Source organism: Cygnus olor, chromosome 11 (assembly GCF_009769625.2).
Source record: "Cygnus olor isolate bCygOlo1 chromosome 11, bCygOlo1.pri.v2, whole genome shotgun sequence".
Taxonomy (NCBI): Eukaryota; Metazoa; Chordata; class Aves; order Anseriformes; family Anatidae; genus Cygnus; species Cygnus olor.
In genome coordinates this window covers 10,755,465-10,767,865 of record NC_049179.1, presented here as the reverse complement: position 1 = coordinate 10,767,865, position 12,401 = coordinate 10,755,465, and the positions used below count along the sequence as shown (strand labels likewise).

Genomic DNA, 12,401 nt, shown 5'->3' with positions numbered 1-12,401 from the left:
AGGTAAAGTGGGTGAGGGGAAAGGGGCGGGGAGGATGGGACAGGACAGGGGAAAGAAAACAAAACCCAAAAACAACAGTTTTCAAACAATTGCTTTTTACAGTATGTACAGAGCCCGGCGGGCAGAGCATCCCGGTACAGCGACCCCTCAGGGCCGGGTGTGACGCACGCGCACGCACACGACGGAGACTGCCGCAGACCGAGGGGACCCCCCCCGGCACTCCCCCAGCCTGGAAAGGATGGCAGCGGGCAGGGATGGTGGGGAGAGCCGGGGCGGCCGCGGGCCGAGGTAGCGAGCCGGCCCGGGGGGAGCCACACCGCGGCTGGGGCGGGCAGAGGACCAGAAAGCCCCTGTCCTGGGGCGCCGGGAAGCGGCTTCGGGGGGCTGGTGCCCTGCACCCAGGCACGGGGCCTGCGCAGCCCCAGGTGCCTCTGGCAGAGCCTAAGTGTGCTTGTTCCTCGCTGAGCTCTGCCCGCAGCCTGGGGAAGTCAATGGAGACAGGGAAGAGAGGATGCGAAGTGTAGCCGCTTTCCCTGGGGCGCAGGGCTGAGGAAAGGCCCGGGGCAGGGTGGGTGGGTTGCAGAGTCACAGCTCAGAAACCAACTTGGAAGCCTTGGAAATGAGCTTCAGTCAGGGCTGGACCGTAACAAGGCACTGGGGAGAAACCCTGGCAGCAGGGCCGGGTGGTGGGTGCTGCTGGCGGCAGCCCTCAGCGCCCCGTCCCGCTGCCCGGCCCGGAGCCGTGGGGCTGGGAGAGGGCGGAGGCACCTGGAGAGGGGCTGAGGCCGATGGAAGCAGGATCGCTTGACCCGCTGATGTGCACCCCTCTCCCCCACCCCCATGGCTGCATCCCACGAAGCTGCCGTCCCCTCCCATCCCCGTCCCCTGCCTTGGCTCTGTGTCACCCACGCGGTGCTGCTGGAACTTCCTTTCCTGAGACCGTGCCTCCCCTCGGGGATCGGCCCCGCGGGTCGAGCCTCACGGGGGGGGCGCAGGTGGCAGCGTCCCAGCCTGCACTGCCCGTCCCAAGTCCTGTGACGCTCGGTCCCAATGGTGACGCGGCGACTCGCAGGGACACAGCAGGGCCACAAATCCATCGAGAAACCTCAGTGCTTCCGTTTCCTCTTCATATGCACCAGGCAGGCGATTCACTTCCATCCCAAGTGCCGGTGCCCAGTAGAATAAATATTTCCGTAGGTACCAGCTTGCCCACTCGCCAAAGGGGGGGGGGGGGGGGGGGGGGGGGGGGCAGGATTCAGTGTGTGTCCGATGGGGGGAGAAGACAGAGTCTGCCTCAGATCACGGCAGGAACGTCAAGCAGAACAATTAACACCATTCAACTGATGTCTAAAGGAGTCTCCAGCGTGTCCCCATGTGAGCCAGTCACATGTCTCGTACAGCCCAGGCGTCCCGGCCTCACGTCCTGCCGAACCCAAGGCCCTGTCAGCCCCTGCCTCCGCCAGCCCTTGCCGAGGGGCGAACCCCAAACCTGCGGCTCGAGGCGGCCCCGTGTCCCCCCCCCCGCCACAGGCAGCCTTACCATTCTCACCTCCGGGGCGGTGGGTATAGGGAGGGAGCGGAGCCCTGCTGGCTGGCCACGATGGCTGTGGAGGACAGACCTGCAGGGAGAGGCCGCGTCAGGAGGCTGGGGAGCGCTGGATGCGGCCAAAGCAGAGCTTGCCGCAGGGGCTCTGGCTCCCCAAGCCCCACCAGGGATGAGGTGAGGCTCTCACCTGTTGCATAGGGCAGGTTGTACTGCGCCGGCAGCAGTGAGTACCCGAGGTGGTGGTGGTGATGATGTGTTGAGAGCAGGCGCTGAGATGGTGAGGTCCGGGGACGGTCCGCGCTCCTCTCCCCGCTGCCAGCTCCCCCGACGCTGCTGCAGCTCCCGCTGCCCCCCACCACTCCGCAGCCGCTGCGGTCCCTCTCCTGAGATGTCTTCTCGCTTATCTGCAGAGGAGAGAACACCAGGCGCTGAGGGATGCGGGCAGGCAGCTTGCAGTGATGGGGCCGGCTCCGTCCCCACCACCCCGGCTTGGCATGGGCACCCCGGGCTGTACAGCCGTCCGAGCGGCTGCTCCACCGTGCCAAGGCTGCCCCGCTGGGACAATATCGTCCCTGCCTTGTCTAAAGGCTCCCCACAGCGCTGCTGGCACAGAGCAGAGGTGATGGGATAGGTGGCAACCAGCCCAAAAGCTATGGGGAGGATGCAGAGCTGGTCAGCAGATCCCAGCCAAGCAGCTGGGACCCAAACCAGGGGGTCACTCCAGGGCTGAGGACACATGGAGTTGTCCCAGTGCCTCTGGACCAGCACATTTGGCTCATCCATCCCAAAAAGGGCTGCATCATGGGACTACTCTACAGCCCCATGTCTCCTGCAGGAGTTGCTCCAGGCACCTTCCTGAAGCTGCTGCACAGAGCTAGGCAAAGCCAGCGTGCTCCTGAACCTCACCGTGGGCGATTTGCTCTTGTAGTGGCTGGCGTGCTGCTGCAGGATGTCCAGGGCCTTGGACTCAGAGCTGGATTTACAGCTGACGCTGGGGCTGGCTCGGGACTTGTCGCTGTCATCGCTCCCGGATGCCTTGCTCCCATACGGGGAGAAGGAATAGCTGGAGGGAAGGTACGATCCTGCAGGGAAAGAAGGCAGTCAGGGCATGGGGACAGAGTGGGTTTGCCGCTCTGTCCAGCACAGGAGCCAGTAAATTGTGGCTGCAACCTGGTGAACATCCCCGCAGCGGCGGCACAAAGACCCCAGCAGATGCTCCCCTGCCCACCCCCTGGTCTCTCCCAGAGCCTGGCCCACAAAGACCACCGCAGCTCCGTCCCGCAGCCGTCCCCTGCTCCAGGAGCACGGGCAGGACACAGGCACAGCCCGGGAAAGGATGATCCCCCAGGGTGAGATGTCCCTGAGATGGCCGTGGCTCCCTACCTGGGTAATTCTGCATCATGACTGTGGGCATGGCCCGGTAGCTGGGGTGGTTGGGGTCGTACGACTGGCTGTAGGAGTAGCCGTGCATGTAGGGGATGTAGGACTGATGCTGTGTGAGGGGTGAGGACACGGGGACGTGGACACTGGGTCTGGGGTCCTTTCCCACCATGCGAGCCTCCTCGGTGGGGGTCAGTTTGCACTCGGAGCTGGTGCTCTCTTTCCCATCCTCCTTGGACACAACGTCTTTGCTTCGATTTCTTTCTTCCTTCAACTTTCTGTCCCGCTCCTCTTTCCACCGCTCATCCTCCGTCTTGATGTCCGAGTACTTCGCAGGGTAAACATAGGTCCACATACGGGGCTCTGCTTCCTGCAAGAACCAGACGAATGTCAGAGCAGCTGCCTCCCCCTGGCCCCGTGTGCCCCAAAACTGGGCTGGACTGGGAAGAGACCAGAGCAGCCCTCCCCCCTTCCCCAGGCTCCAGGCTCTCCTTGGTGGCCCATCGGCCCCATGGATTCCCAGCCTCATCCTTGCCAGCCCCAAGAGAATCTCGTGGAGTCCCATCACGGCAGGAACAAGTCCTGGAGCAGAGGACAACACACGTCCTCCACACTGACAGCCCCAGCCAACCTATGGGAGAAACCCCACCGAGCGGGCAGTGAAAGAGCATTACATTACCTGTCTGTACCAGAGCACGGGGTCCACCTCCGCTTGCCGGCCGCACTCGGAGCCAGCTTTCGTCTCAGCGGTCTCCTTTCCGAGGTGGCCGGCCTCGCTCAGCTTCACCTTCAGTCCCTCGGCCACCTGGCTGCCAGACAGCTTGGACGAGTCCTCCAGCTTGGGGATGATGACGGATTTGGCCATGTCGGCACCTCCCTGTTCCTTGGCCTTGCTCAGCCCCGACTTGACGAGGTCCGTGAGGCTCGGGGCCTTGGTGAGCGTCGGGGGCATGGGCGGCTTTTGCTTCCACTCCTCTTTGAGAGCTGCCTCCCTCTCCTTCAAGCCCAGCTCCGCTTTCTTCTCCAGCCCTCGCTGCTGCTGCTGCTCCAGGCTCTGCCGCTGCTTCTGCTGCTCCTCGTACTGCTGGCGGTAGGCAGGGTTGGTGCTCAGCAGGTGAGCGTGGTAGCCCTGCTCGTTGTAGCCGTAGGGTGGCACGTAGGCGTACTGGTTGTAGTAGAGGGACTGCATGTACATGTTGGGACGCTGCTGGATGACCGAGGGCTGCTGGCTGGAGCTGCTGAGCTCTGCCTTCTTCTCTTCACTGCCCTCGCTCTTCACCTTCACCTCTGGGTTCTCCTGTTCCTCATCCTTCTTCAGCTTCAAGGCTTGTGTCTCGGCCGCAGCCTGGCTGCTGGGGTTCAAGGGACCTGGGCTTGCCTGGGGGTATCCAGGGGAGTAGTAGGTTTCAAAGCCTTGGTAATAGGGAGACTCTTTGCTCTGTGGTTGTGGGGGGAAAAGAGCTTTTTTGGCACCTTCCTTGACCAGCTGCTCTGGGTCCTTCACCTTCACGCTCTCCAGCTTGCCCTCCCCATCCTCCCCGGCGTCAGAGATGTCCGAGTAGGCTGGGCTGTTGGTTTTCACTGAGCTCGCCTCTGCCCCATTCTGGGTGACGACGTGAAGCGGGGTCATGGGTTGGGCCGGGTTGGTGTTCTCCAGCCTGCTGGCACCACCGATGGAGGGGCTTGGGGCGTTGTCAGTGAAGCTGTAGATCTTATCTGCTTCAGCCTTGATGCTGGCAAGCCGGCTCTGGTGGGGGTCAGACGAACCGTTCAGCAGTCCCTCACCTTTCGTCCCAAGGTCACTGGATTCTCCCCGGAAAGGGCTCTTGCCTTCCTCTGCTCTGCAGACCTTGCCAGGAGTCAGAGGATTTTCTACCTCTTTGGGCTCCTTCTTCTTCTTGTCCTTCTTCTTCTTCTCCTTGGAAGGGGTAAGGGCAGGGTTGACAGTGAAGGGCTCTCCCATCACCGTAGGCTTGGGCTGGATGGGTTTGAGCTGAGGGCTGTTGGGCATGGTCTGGACCACGGTGGTGGTGAGGCCCGTGGAGGACCCGGGGCTGGCTGCGGTGAGGGTGGCTGTCTGGAAGGTGTAAATCGGCTGGGGGGGAATGGCTGGTGCAATGGGTCTGGCAGACTTCAAGCTTTTGGAAGGCATCTTTTCCTGCTTAGCACCAGATGCCTTCTTGGACTTGTCCTTATCAACGCACCTCTTCTCCAGCGAGTCGAAACCATCGTTACTCGTTTCATCGGCCACCGAGGGACCGTCCTCAGAGCCATCGTTGGACAGGGCACCCGGGTCGGTGTCTCCTTCCCCCCCCAGCTTCTTCTTGCAGGGGACCTTGGCGCTGAACTTGCTCGACGGGGACGGACTGTGGGGCTCCATCAAACGGACCTTGGGGGTGGCCGAGCGAGCCGGTGAGAGTGAGCCCTTCTGCGAGACGGCGGCACCGTTGCAGCTCCCAATGTCTGCGTGCAGGGAGGGCTCCTCGCCGTACTCGCTGTCCACATCTGCCTCCAGCTTGCTGTCGTCATCCGTGTGTGCGTGGGCCTGGTGGTACTTCAGCCCGTTGATGTGCTTGTACTTCTTGTTACAGTTTGGGTGGGGACAGTCGATGAGGATGGGAGAAGGGCAGTTTCGGTCGAGGACAGCCGGCTCCACCTTGACCGTGGCGGGGGGCACCGCCGCCGAGCCCATCGAGTTTGTGCGGATGCGTTTGCTGCCCTTGGAGTCCTCCGAGCTGGAGTTCAGCTCCATGTCGGAGAGGGGTTTGCTCTTCCGCTTGGTGACGGAGGAGGGACTGGCCTTCACGTCCTCCGCCGTGCCGCCGGGCGGCGTGCGGTGGTCCGAGGAGTTCTGGCTTCCCCGGCGCCCTTTGCTGTTGGCTCCTGCCCGGGTCTTGCTGCTGTTGCTGGTCCCTTTGCTGTCCGAGGCGGCGGCCGTCTCGTTCACGGGCGTGTTGCTGTTGGGGCGCATGCGCTTGCCTCTGCCCCGGCCGTTGCGCATCTCCAGGTCGCTGGTGGGAGAGTCGCAGAACCTGCGGAGAGGAGGATGAGAATTTTATCACACGACTGCCATGCCACGCTTCCCAGGGGAAGGGGCCCAAAGGCGGATGGGGCTGAGCACCCACGGTGCTGCTGGACCCGCCAGGCGCTTACCGGGGAGGCGCCCAGTCGTGCTGCGTGCAGTCGAGCAGCGTCCCCACGTACGTCTTGTTCCTCCAGGTCACGTTGACCACCAGCATACCTGCAAGGCGAGGGGACAGCGTCACACGCATTCACGGCTTAAGGGGCACCACGAACGGAGCTGAAAGTCCCCAGGCTCCACGGGTGGTGGTGGCGGTGGGGAAGGCGACCTCCAGGGAGCGAGGGTTGCCCGTGTCCCCACGGAAAGGCCGGCGGAGGGGACGCTACCGCCACTAGATGGCAAGCTGAGCCCGGCGTCCCTGCGCAGCCGTTCGCCTCTGATGGCCACCCCAGGGCCCCGCACTGGGGCAAGGAGAAGCCAGCTTTGGGGGAAAGCCCTGTCCGCTGCTTTGCTTTGCTCCTGCGCTGCCCCTGGACAGCCAGTGAGACCCCCAGCGAGGCGTCAGCCCCGTGCTGCCATGCCTGGGGCCGTGCAAAGGTGTCAGGCAAAGCTGTGCAATGCCGATATCGAAAACCACCGGGCGAGTGGACGTTTCAGCTTTTGGCACGGAAGAGAAACAGCCTAGCGAGCACAGGGCCGGAGAGCCCTGCCAAGGATGCAGCCTCAGCCTCTTTCTTGGGGGCCTTGTGCAGCATCTTGCGGCCCTCCCCACTGCTGCAAATAGGAAAGACCCAGCCTGCGCCCACCCCGGCACTAGCACCTTCACTGGCCTCTCGTGGCCAGCAAGCTGCAAGTGCTTCCACAAGAAAGCAATTACACTAAATAATCTCAGGCCATTAGCGGAGTGAAACTCAAGTGGATATTTCCTCCCAGCGATGGACTGCTCTGATTACTGCATAACTAATTTGACCAGGAGCAGAGTCCATTGCGCTGAGTGCATTTATCTGAGCAAGGTAAAACTTGGGAGATAGAAATCTCATTTACAAGGGCAGACGAGTGCAGCTAGATATACAGCCGCACAGCCCTGGAAGATGGATGGAGCCAAGCGAGCCCAGAGCAGCTGTGCCTGAAGCACATTTGTAAATCTCGGTCCACATCCCCGCTTGCGAGGTGCCAGCAGCCAGCTGCAGGCTTTGGAGTGATAATGTATGAAACGGAGAGATGTTCGCAGAGCTGTGGCCCAAAACGCGGGTTTCCTAAACAACAAACAAAAGCCAAGTCCTCTCTGTTCCTCCTCCTGGAACACACTGGCAGCTCCAATGGCAGCAGGTCACGGGAAGGGGAAGCAGATCAGCAGGAGGGGAGGACGCGTCCTGGCTCCGGAGCAAGGCACAGACCTCGTGAGGCAGCGGATGCGGGCAGGACGCACGCAGAGAACGCAGCAGGCGAGAAACAAGCAGCGAAACCAACGTGGGGGCCCACAGCCCCACATGAGGAGAACGTGGGGAGAGAGGGGATGCCGAGCCCAGCACGAAGGGTGCCCACGAGACCCGGTCCTCGCCCTGTGCCCCAGCACAGGTCATCCTTCCCCCCGCCAGCTCTTTGAAGGCAAGCTGCAGCCAGAGACATCAGCCGCACGTCCCCCTCCGCCTTCCCGCGTGCTGCTAGAAGTTAATTGCGTGACAAGCCACCAGAGGCTCTGCACATCCCAGGGCTGGCGTGTGATATTAGAAAGGACGTTCTGGCGTTCCTCCCCGCTGCCGCGAGCGTGGCAGATGAAAGACAGGGGCTGGCGCAGGCCGGTGCGCTCGGCAGCCGCCCCTTCCTCCCCTCCGCAGCAGCAGCCTGGCGCGGGGCGAAGCACAAACCCTCCGACACGTACCAGCCTATATTTAACCCGCTGCAACCAATCGCACCAAATCCCCTCCTAATCCTCCGACAATAACCCAGGACAATTTAAAGCACAGGGATAGATGCTAAGCAGCTTTTTAACCCGCCGTCCCCTGCGGCAGGAGAGGATGCTCGCGGATGCAAGGACAGAGAGCAAGGAGCAAAGCCCTGCGCTCGGTGTAGGATGGCAATGTGTCACTGGTGTCCCCATCAGCCTTTGTCCTTGAGCAGAAAAGCCCTTGGATGCATCGGGCTCTGCTTTAGGAAGCTCTCCCTGTTCCCTCAGAGGGCTGGAGATGCTCAGGCACAAAGAGCCAGCAGCCTGCAGCCCTTGCGATGCTGCCGTGCTGTGCGAAGCCCGCTGGGATGACTCCAGCCCCACCTGCTTTCACGGGAAGGTGACACTTTCGGAGCGCTCCAGCGATCGATACCGCCCAAGCCTGGCTGCAAAACGCTAATGTCACTGCAGCAGGGCAGAGTCACACCCGGCAGGGGAATTAAAGGAGGGCTGACGCTGCTGGGCTGCTGCTGAGGAAGGCGGCCGTGGTTTTTGCTGTTTTCCTCCACAAACATAGCCAGGGAGAGGCAGCCTGCACAAAGCCGGGGAGCTGGCACGGGAGCAGGGCCCTGTGATGGATGCTTCAGCTTAGGTCGCACCAGCTTCAGCCCAAGGGACGAGAGCCAACAAGGCTGTGCAACACTGCTGGAGGATCCGTGCTGCAAAGGCAGCCCTCTCCCCGTGGCCTGAAGTCCCTCCAGAAGATGCTCCCAGGATGGTCAGGGATGGAGCGGGGCCCCAGAGGTTGCACCAAGCCCCCATCCTCGCCCTCCCGGACAATCGACCCCAGCTGAGCTCCCAGAGAAGCATGGCACAGCAGGTCGCAGCTCAAGAGCCTCCTTGTAAACAAGTCCTTTAATCCAGCGCCCGGTGCTTAAGGTGAGCCCAGCTGCTGTTACCTAGGGCAGCTACATGCGTGCCTTAGGGAGTTCGACACCGGCAACAGTCCTGTCTGGAGCAGAATATTGCTCACCTGTTGATAAAACAGCCTTCATACAAAGCTGACAGATGCTGAAATAAACAGAGCTTTGAGAGTGATAAGCAGTGCATTAGCTCTTCTCGAGCTCCCTGCCTCCCCACACTGTCAAGCATTCTGCCAGCAAATATTAGATAGGAAGCGGCCGCGCTGTGGGAGTACCAGGAAATTATGCATAATAAAGCTCCACTTCTCTACGACGACGTGTGAGCAGCCGCCTCGCTTCCAGGGCTGATGCTTCCCCTTCTGCGGGTGAAAGGGGACGGCAGCACCGGCAGTGCCGGAGAGGAGGCGTCCCTTCACCTGACATCGCTGATCTGAAGCCGAGAGCGGTCACGGCCACGCCGTAATGGTTTTTGGAGGCTTCAAAGGACTGCGCTGAGCCCGGGCAGCCTGCTGAATGGCTCGGCAACCTTGGAGGGGATTTACAATCGCTCATGACTTTTGGAAATGCCATTAAAGCAAATGAGAAATCCATATTCCCAGGCTCCTCTCCCTTGCTGCATAATGCTTAAAAACTCATCTGTTTCTGGGTTCAAGTTCTCATGGCTACGAATGATGGATTTTGCTCATAGGGGATTGTGTACCCAGCTCTGAAGCCCCAAAGCCCAGCTACGAGCAGCGCAGTTGTGGCCCACCCCCAATTTAACACAGCCCCAACAGCACCCTCAGCAGCAATGATACTCCCAGCCGCACGTTAAGGCTGCAGGTACCAGCGAGGCAGCACGCCGGGTATGCAAAGCCAGCAGTTTGGGAGAGGGCTCCCTCCTGGTCATGGTGAGACCTTCCAGTGCCTGCCCTCGCCTCCAACCCTGCCCATCCCTATCACCTCCCAACCCACTGCATCCCTCCTGCTCCTCCCTCAGCTCACACCACGTATCCGAGCTCGTGCTGGGATTTTGCAGGTTGGGCAGAAAGAGGAGGGCTCAGAGAGCAAAGGCACAACGTGCACGAGAGCGGGGCAGAAACATTCACGGGGAAGGGGCTGACTGAGCCTGGTGGCAGCTGAGAATGTCCTGAGGGCTGCACAGCGCAGCTGGGGAGGGGAGCAGTGCCGCAGGACTGGGCACGGTGCAGGGCTGCGAGGGAAAAGCAGTGGGAGCTGCACAGGATCATAGCACGGTTGAGGTTGGAGGCACCTCTGGGTCCATCTGCTCCAACCCCTGCCCAAGCAGGGCCACCCAGAGTAGGTTGCTCCTCACCATGTCCAGGTGAGGTTTGAAGATCTCTGGCTCTCTCAGCCTCTCCTCACAGCGGAGATGCTCCAGGCCCTTCAGCTTCCCCATGTCCTTCCTTGGACTCCCTGAAGTACGCCTGTTGCTCTCTGCTGGTGAGGAGCCCGGCACCAGACCCAGTGCTCCTGGCGTGGCCTCCCCAGTGCTGAGCAGAGGGGCAGGATCCCCTCCCTCCTCCTGCTGGCTCCTGCTCACCTTGGTGTCCACCAAGACCCCCAGGGCCTTCTCTCTTCCCAGCTGGGTGCCCCAGTTCTCCCCACAAGCAAGACTCTGCACTTCTCCTTGGTGAACCTCACGAGGTTTGCACAGCGAATCCTGCCCCACCGCTTCCTCCCTCTCTTAGGACTGAGCATGGCATCGGCATACCCCAAGGAGACGCTTCCCGAAGTGCAACCCCAAACCTCTGGAGCGTGCCACGGGGGCCCTGCACCAGCCGTCCCGGCACAGAGCTGGAGGAGGGACACAGAGAGAGCTTGCCACCATTTCCTTTGCACAGCCCTATTGCCACGCTACGTTCCTCGTTGCTACAAGGGTTTGAAGCCCAGACACCAGCTTGTTCGGGCCGCGCACAGCCCCGTCAGGCGGGATCCAGTCTGGTCGCTGCTCCTGCTGAGCACGGGCAGGGATCTGCTGGCCCACGGGTGACGCACGCTGAGCCAGGTGACACCAGCGAGGAGGATGGAGGAGAGCCGAGAGCTAACGAGGCAGCGAGCGGAGCGATGCTCTCCGGTATAATTAGATCAGTTAATAGTTCCTGCAGATCGAAATCGCACCTAACAGAATTAGGGAAACTGCCAAGACAGCTGCTCCCATGAAAGGCATTTAACAAAACACATTCCCTGCACAAGACGGGCTCGGTGAAGGCGCAGCCGTGCGTGGAAGCTTCACCATCGCGGTGGTGGGACAGCACATGTGGCCAGGGGTGGAGAAGACAAGACGACGGTCGTGGCCATGAGACCCACTGGACAAGGTAGGAGGATGTCACGGAGCTCCTCGGAGCTTCACACTCCCTCCTCTGATGTACTGGCTCTGCTTGTCCTCCTGAGGATGCAGCAGGCTTTGTCTTTATGACACCTTCTCCACAATTTCATGGCCATGAGGACAACCCAAAAAGCATTTCATACGAAAAGGGAGCCACGTTGCCGTCCTCTGTGCAGCCAACCCCTTACAAGCAAGAGTTCACATCTTCAGCAGCCAGAGCCAGCCGTGAGGCAAACCCACTGGAAGAGGAGCTGTGAAGCTGGATGAGCCCAAATACACTTTTGCCGGCATGCACAGAGCAGTGCTGATCCCCTCAGCTTCTTGACGTGGTCAGGAGCGAGTGGAGAAGAGCAGCTGGCAAAAAGGTCAGCGTTGGAGTGACTACCGCGGGGCAGCGAACCCTGAAGGCCAGCTTACACAGCCAAGCTTCGCTGCCGCTCCCGCTGCCTTTCCGCACTGCCCGGTGAGGCTGAGGCCCACGGAGGCTCTGCTGAGGCTGTGGCATCGCGAGGATGGGGGCAGAGACGGAGCGTGGTGGGGTGGAGATGGGAGGTGCTGCTCAGCCCAGCAGGACAAGGAGGACACGTCCAGCCAGGAGAGACGCAGGGGGCTGGCATGCCCCAGGGGTAAATTGCAGCTTACACGAGTAACCCGATGGCAATTTCAGCCTCCCCTCTTGGGGATGGACTCAGGCCACGCAGAGGGACTCAGCCGTGCCGAAGGACACCTCGCTTGGCTTTGCAGACGTGCCTTGCCCTGCAGCCCTTCTGAATCAGTGGGGCGAGGAGAGATGCTCGCCACATCTCCTCCAGCAACGCCCCTAACCCTGCCAGGAGAGAGATGCCAGGCAGGGAATTGGTGAGAAGGGGATGGTTTCATCCCGAGCTTCCAGGTCTACACAACCGAGCACGAGCGGTGCCACTACTACGGGAGCTGATGTACGTGGCAGACTGGAAACGACCGAAGGAAACAGCAGGATTTGTATTCTGCATGACAGGAGTGCAGGGTTTGCTGCAAAAGCCATCGCTCCTGACAGCAGGAACCAAGCCGCAGCCAGCAGAGGCAGGCAGAGAAGGATCTTTGCACAAGTTCATTGAATTACTGCGGACTAAAAATAGCCGAGCTGCAGGAATCGCAGCGCGCCTCCGAGGCAGGGTCTGAACCGATAGCTGCACAAGCGAGGGGTGATGCGGAAGGACAGGCAGACAGGCTGCAGAGCGCGGCAGCTCGGGAGGAAGGGGAGGCTGGAAAGAAACGCCCAGCGCCGATGCTGCGGGAGAATGGCGCTGGGAAACCAGCGGCGCGGCCGCCTC

General features: G+C 61.2%; 1 protein-coding gene across 4 annotated transcripts in view; it reads right to left on the bottom strand.

Annotated features, from left to right (window-relative positions):
• Positions 1-82: 82 nt before the first annotated feature.
• Positions 83-12,401, bottom strand: part of ZNF609 (zinc finger protein 609) — a 52,740-nt gene continuing 40,421 nt past the window's right edge. For 3 of the 4 annotated variants that reach the window (XM_040570476.1, XM_040570477.1, XM_040570479.1), the window contains 7 exons: positions 6,080-6,167; positions 3,606-5,958; positions 2,930-3,296; positions 2,453-2,628; positions 1,734-1,950; positions 1,550-1,619; positions 83-1,423 (listed from right to left, as the gene is read on the bottom strand). In XM_040570476.1, the coding sequence (XP_040426410.1) occupies positions 1,417-1,423; positions 1,550-1,619; positions 1,734-1,950; positions 2,453-2,628; positions 2,930-3,296; positions 3,606-5,958; positions 6,080-6,167 (3,278 nt within the window). In that variant the 3' untranslated portion in view covers positions 83-1,416. Of the gene's footprint in view, positions 1,424-1,540; positions 1,620-1,733; positions 1,951-2,452; positions 2,629-2,929; positions 3,297-3,605; positions 5,959-6,079; positions 6,168-12,401 lie in introns of all 4 variants that reach the window. The other variant, XM_040570478.1, reaches the window with a different exon arrangement.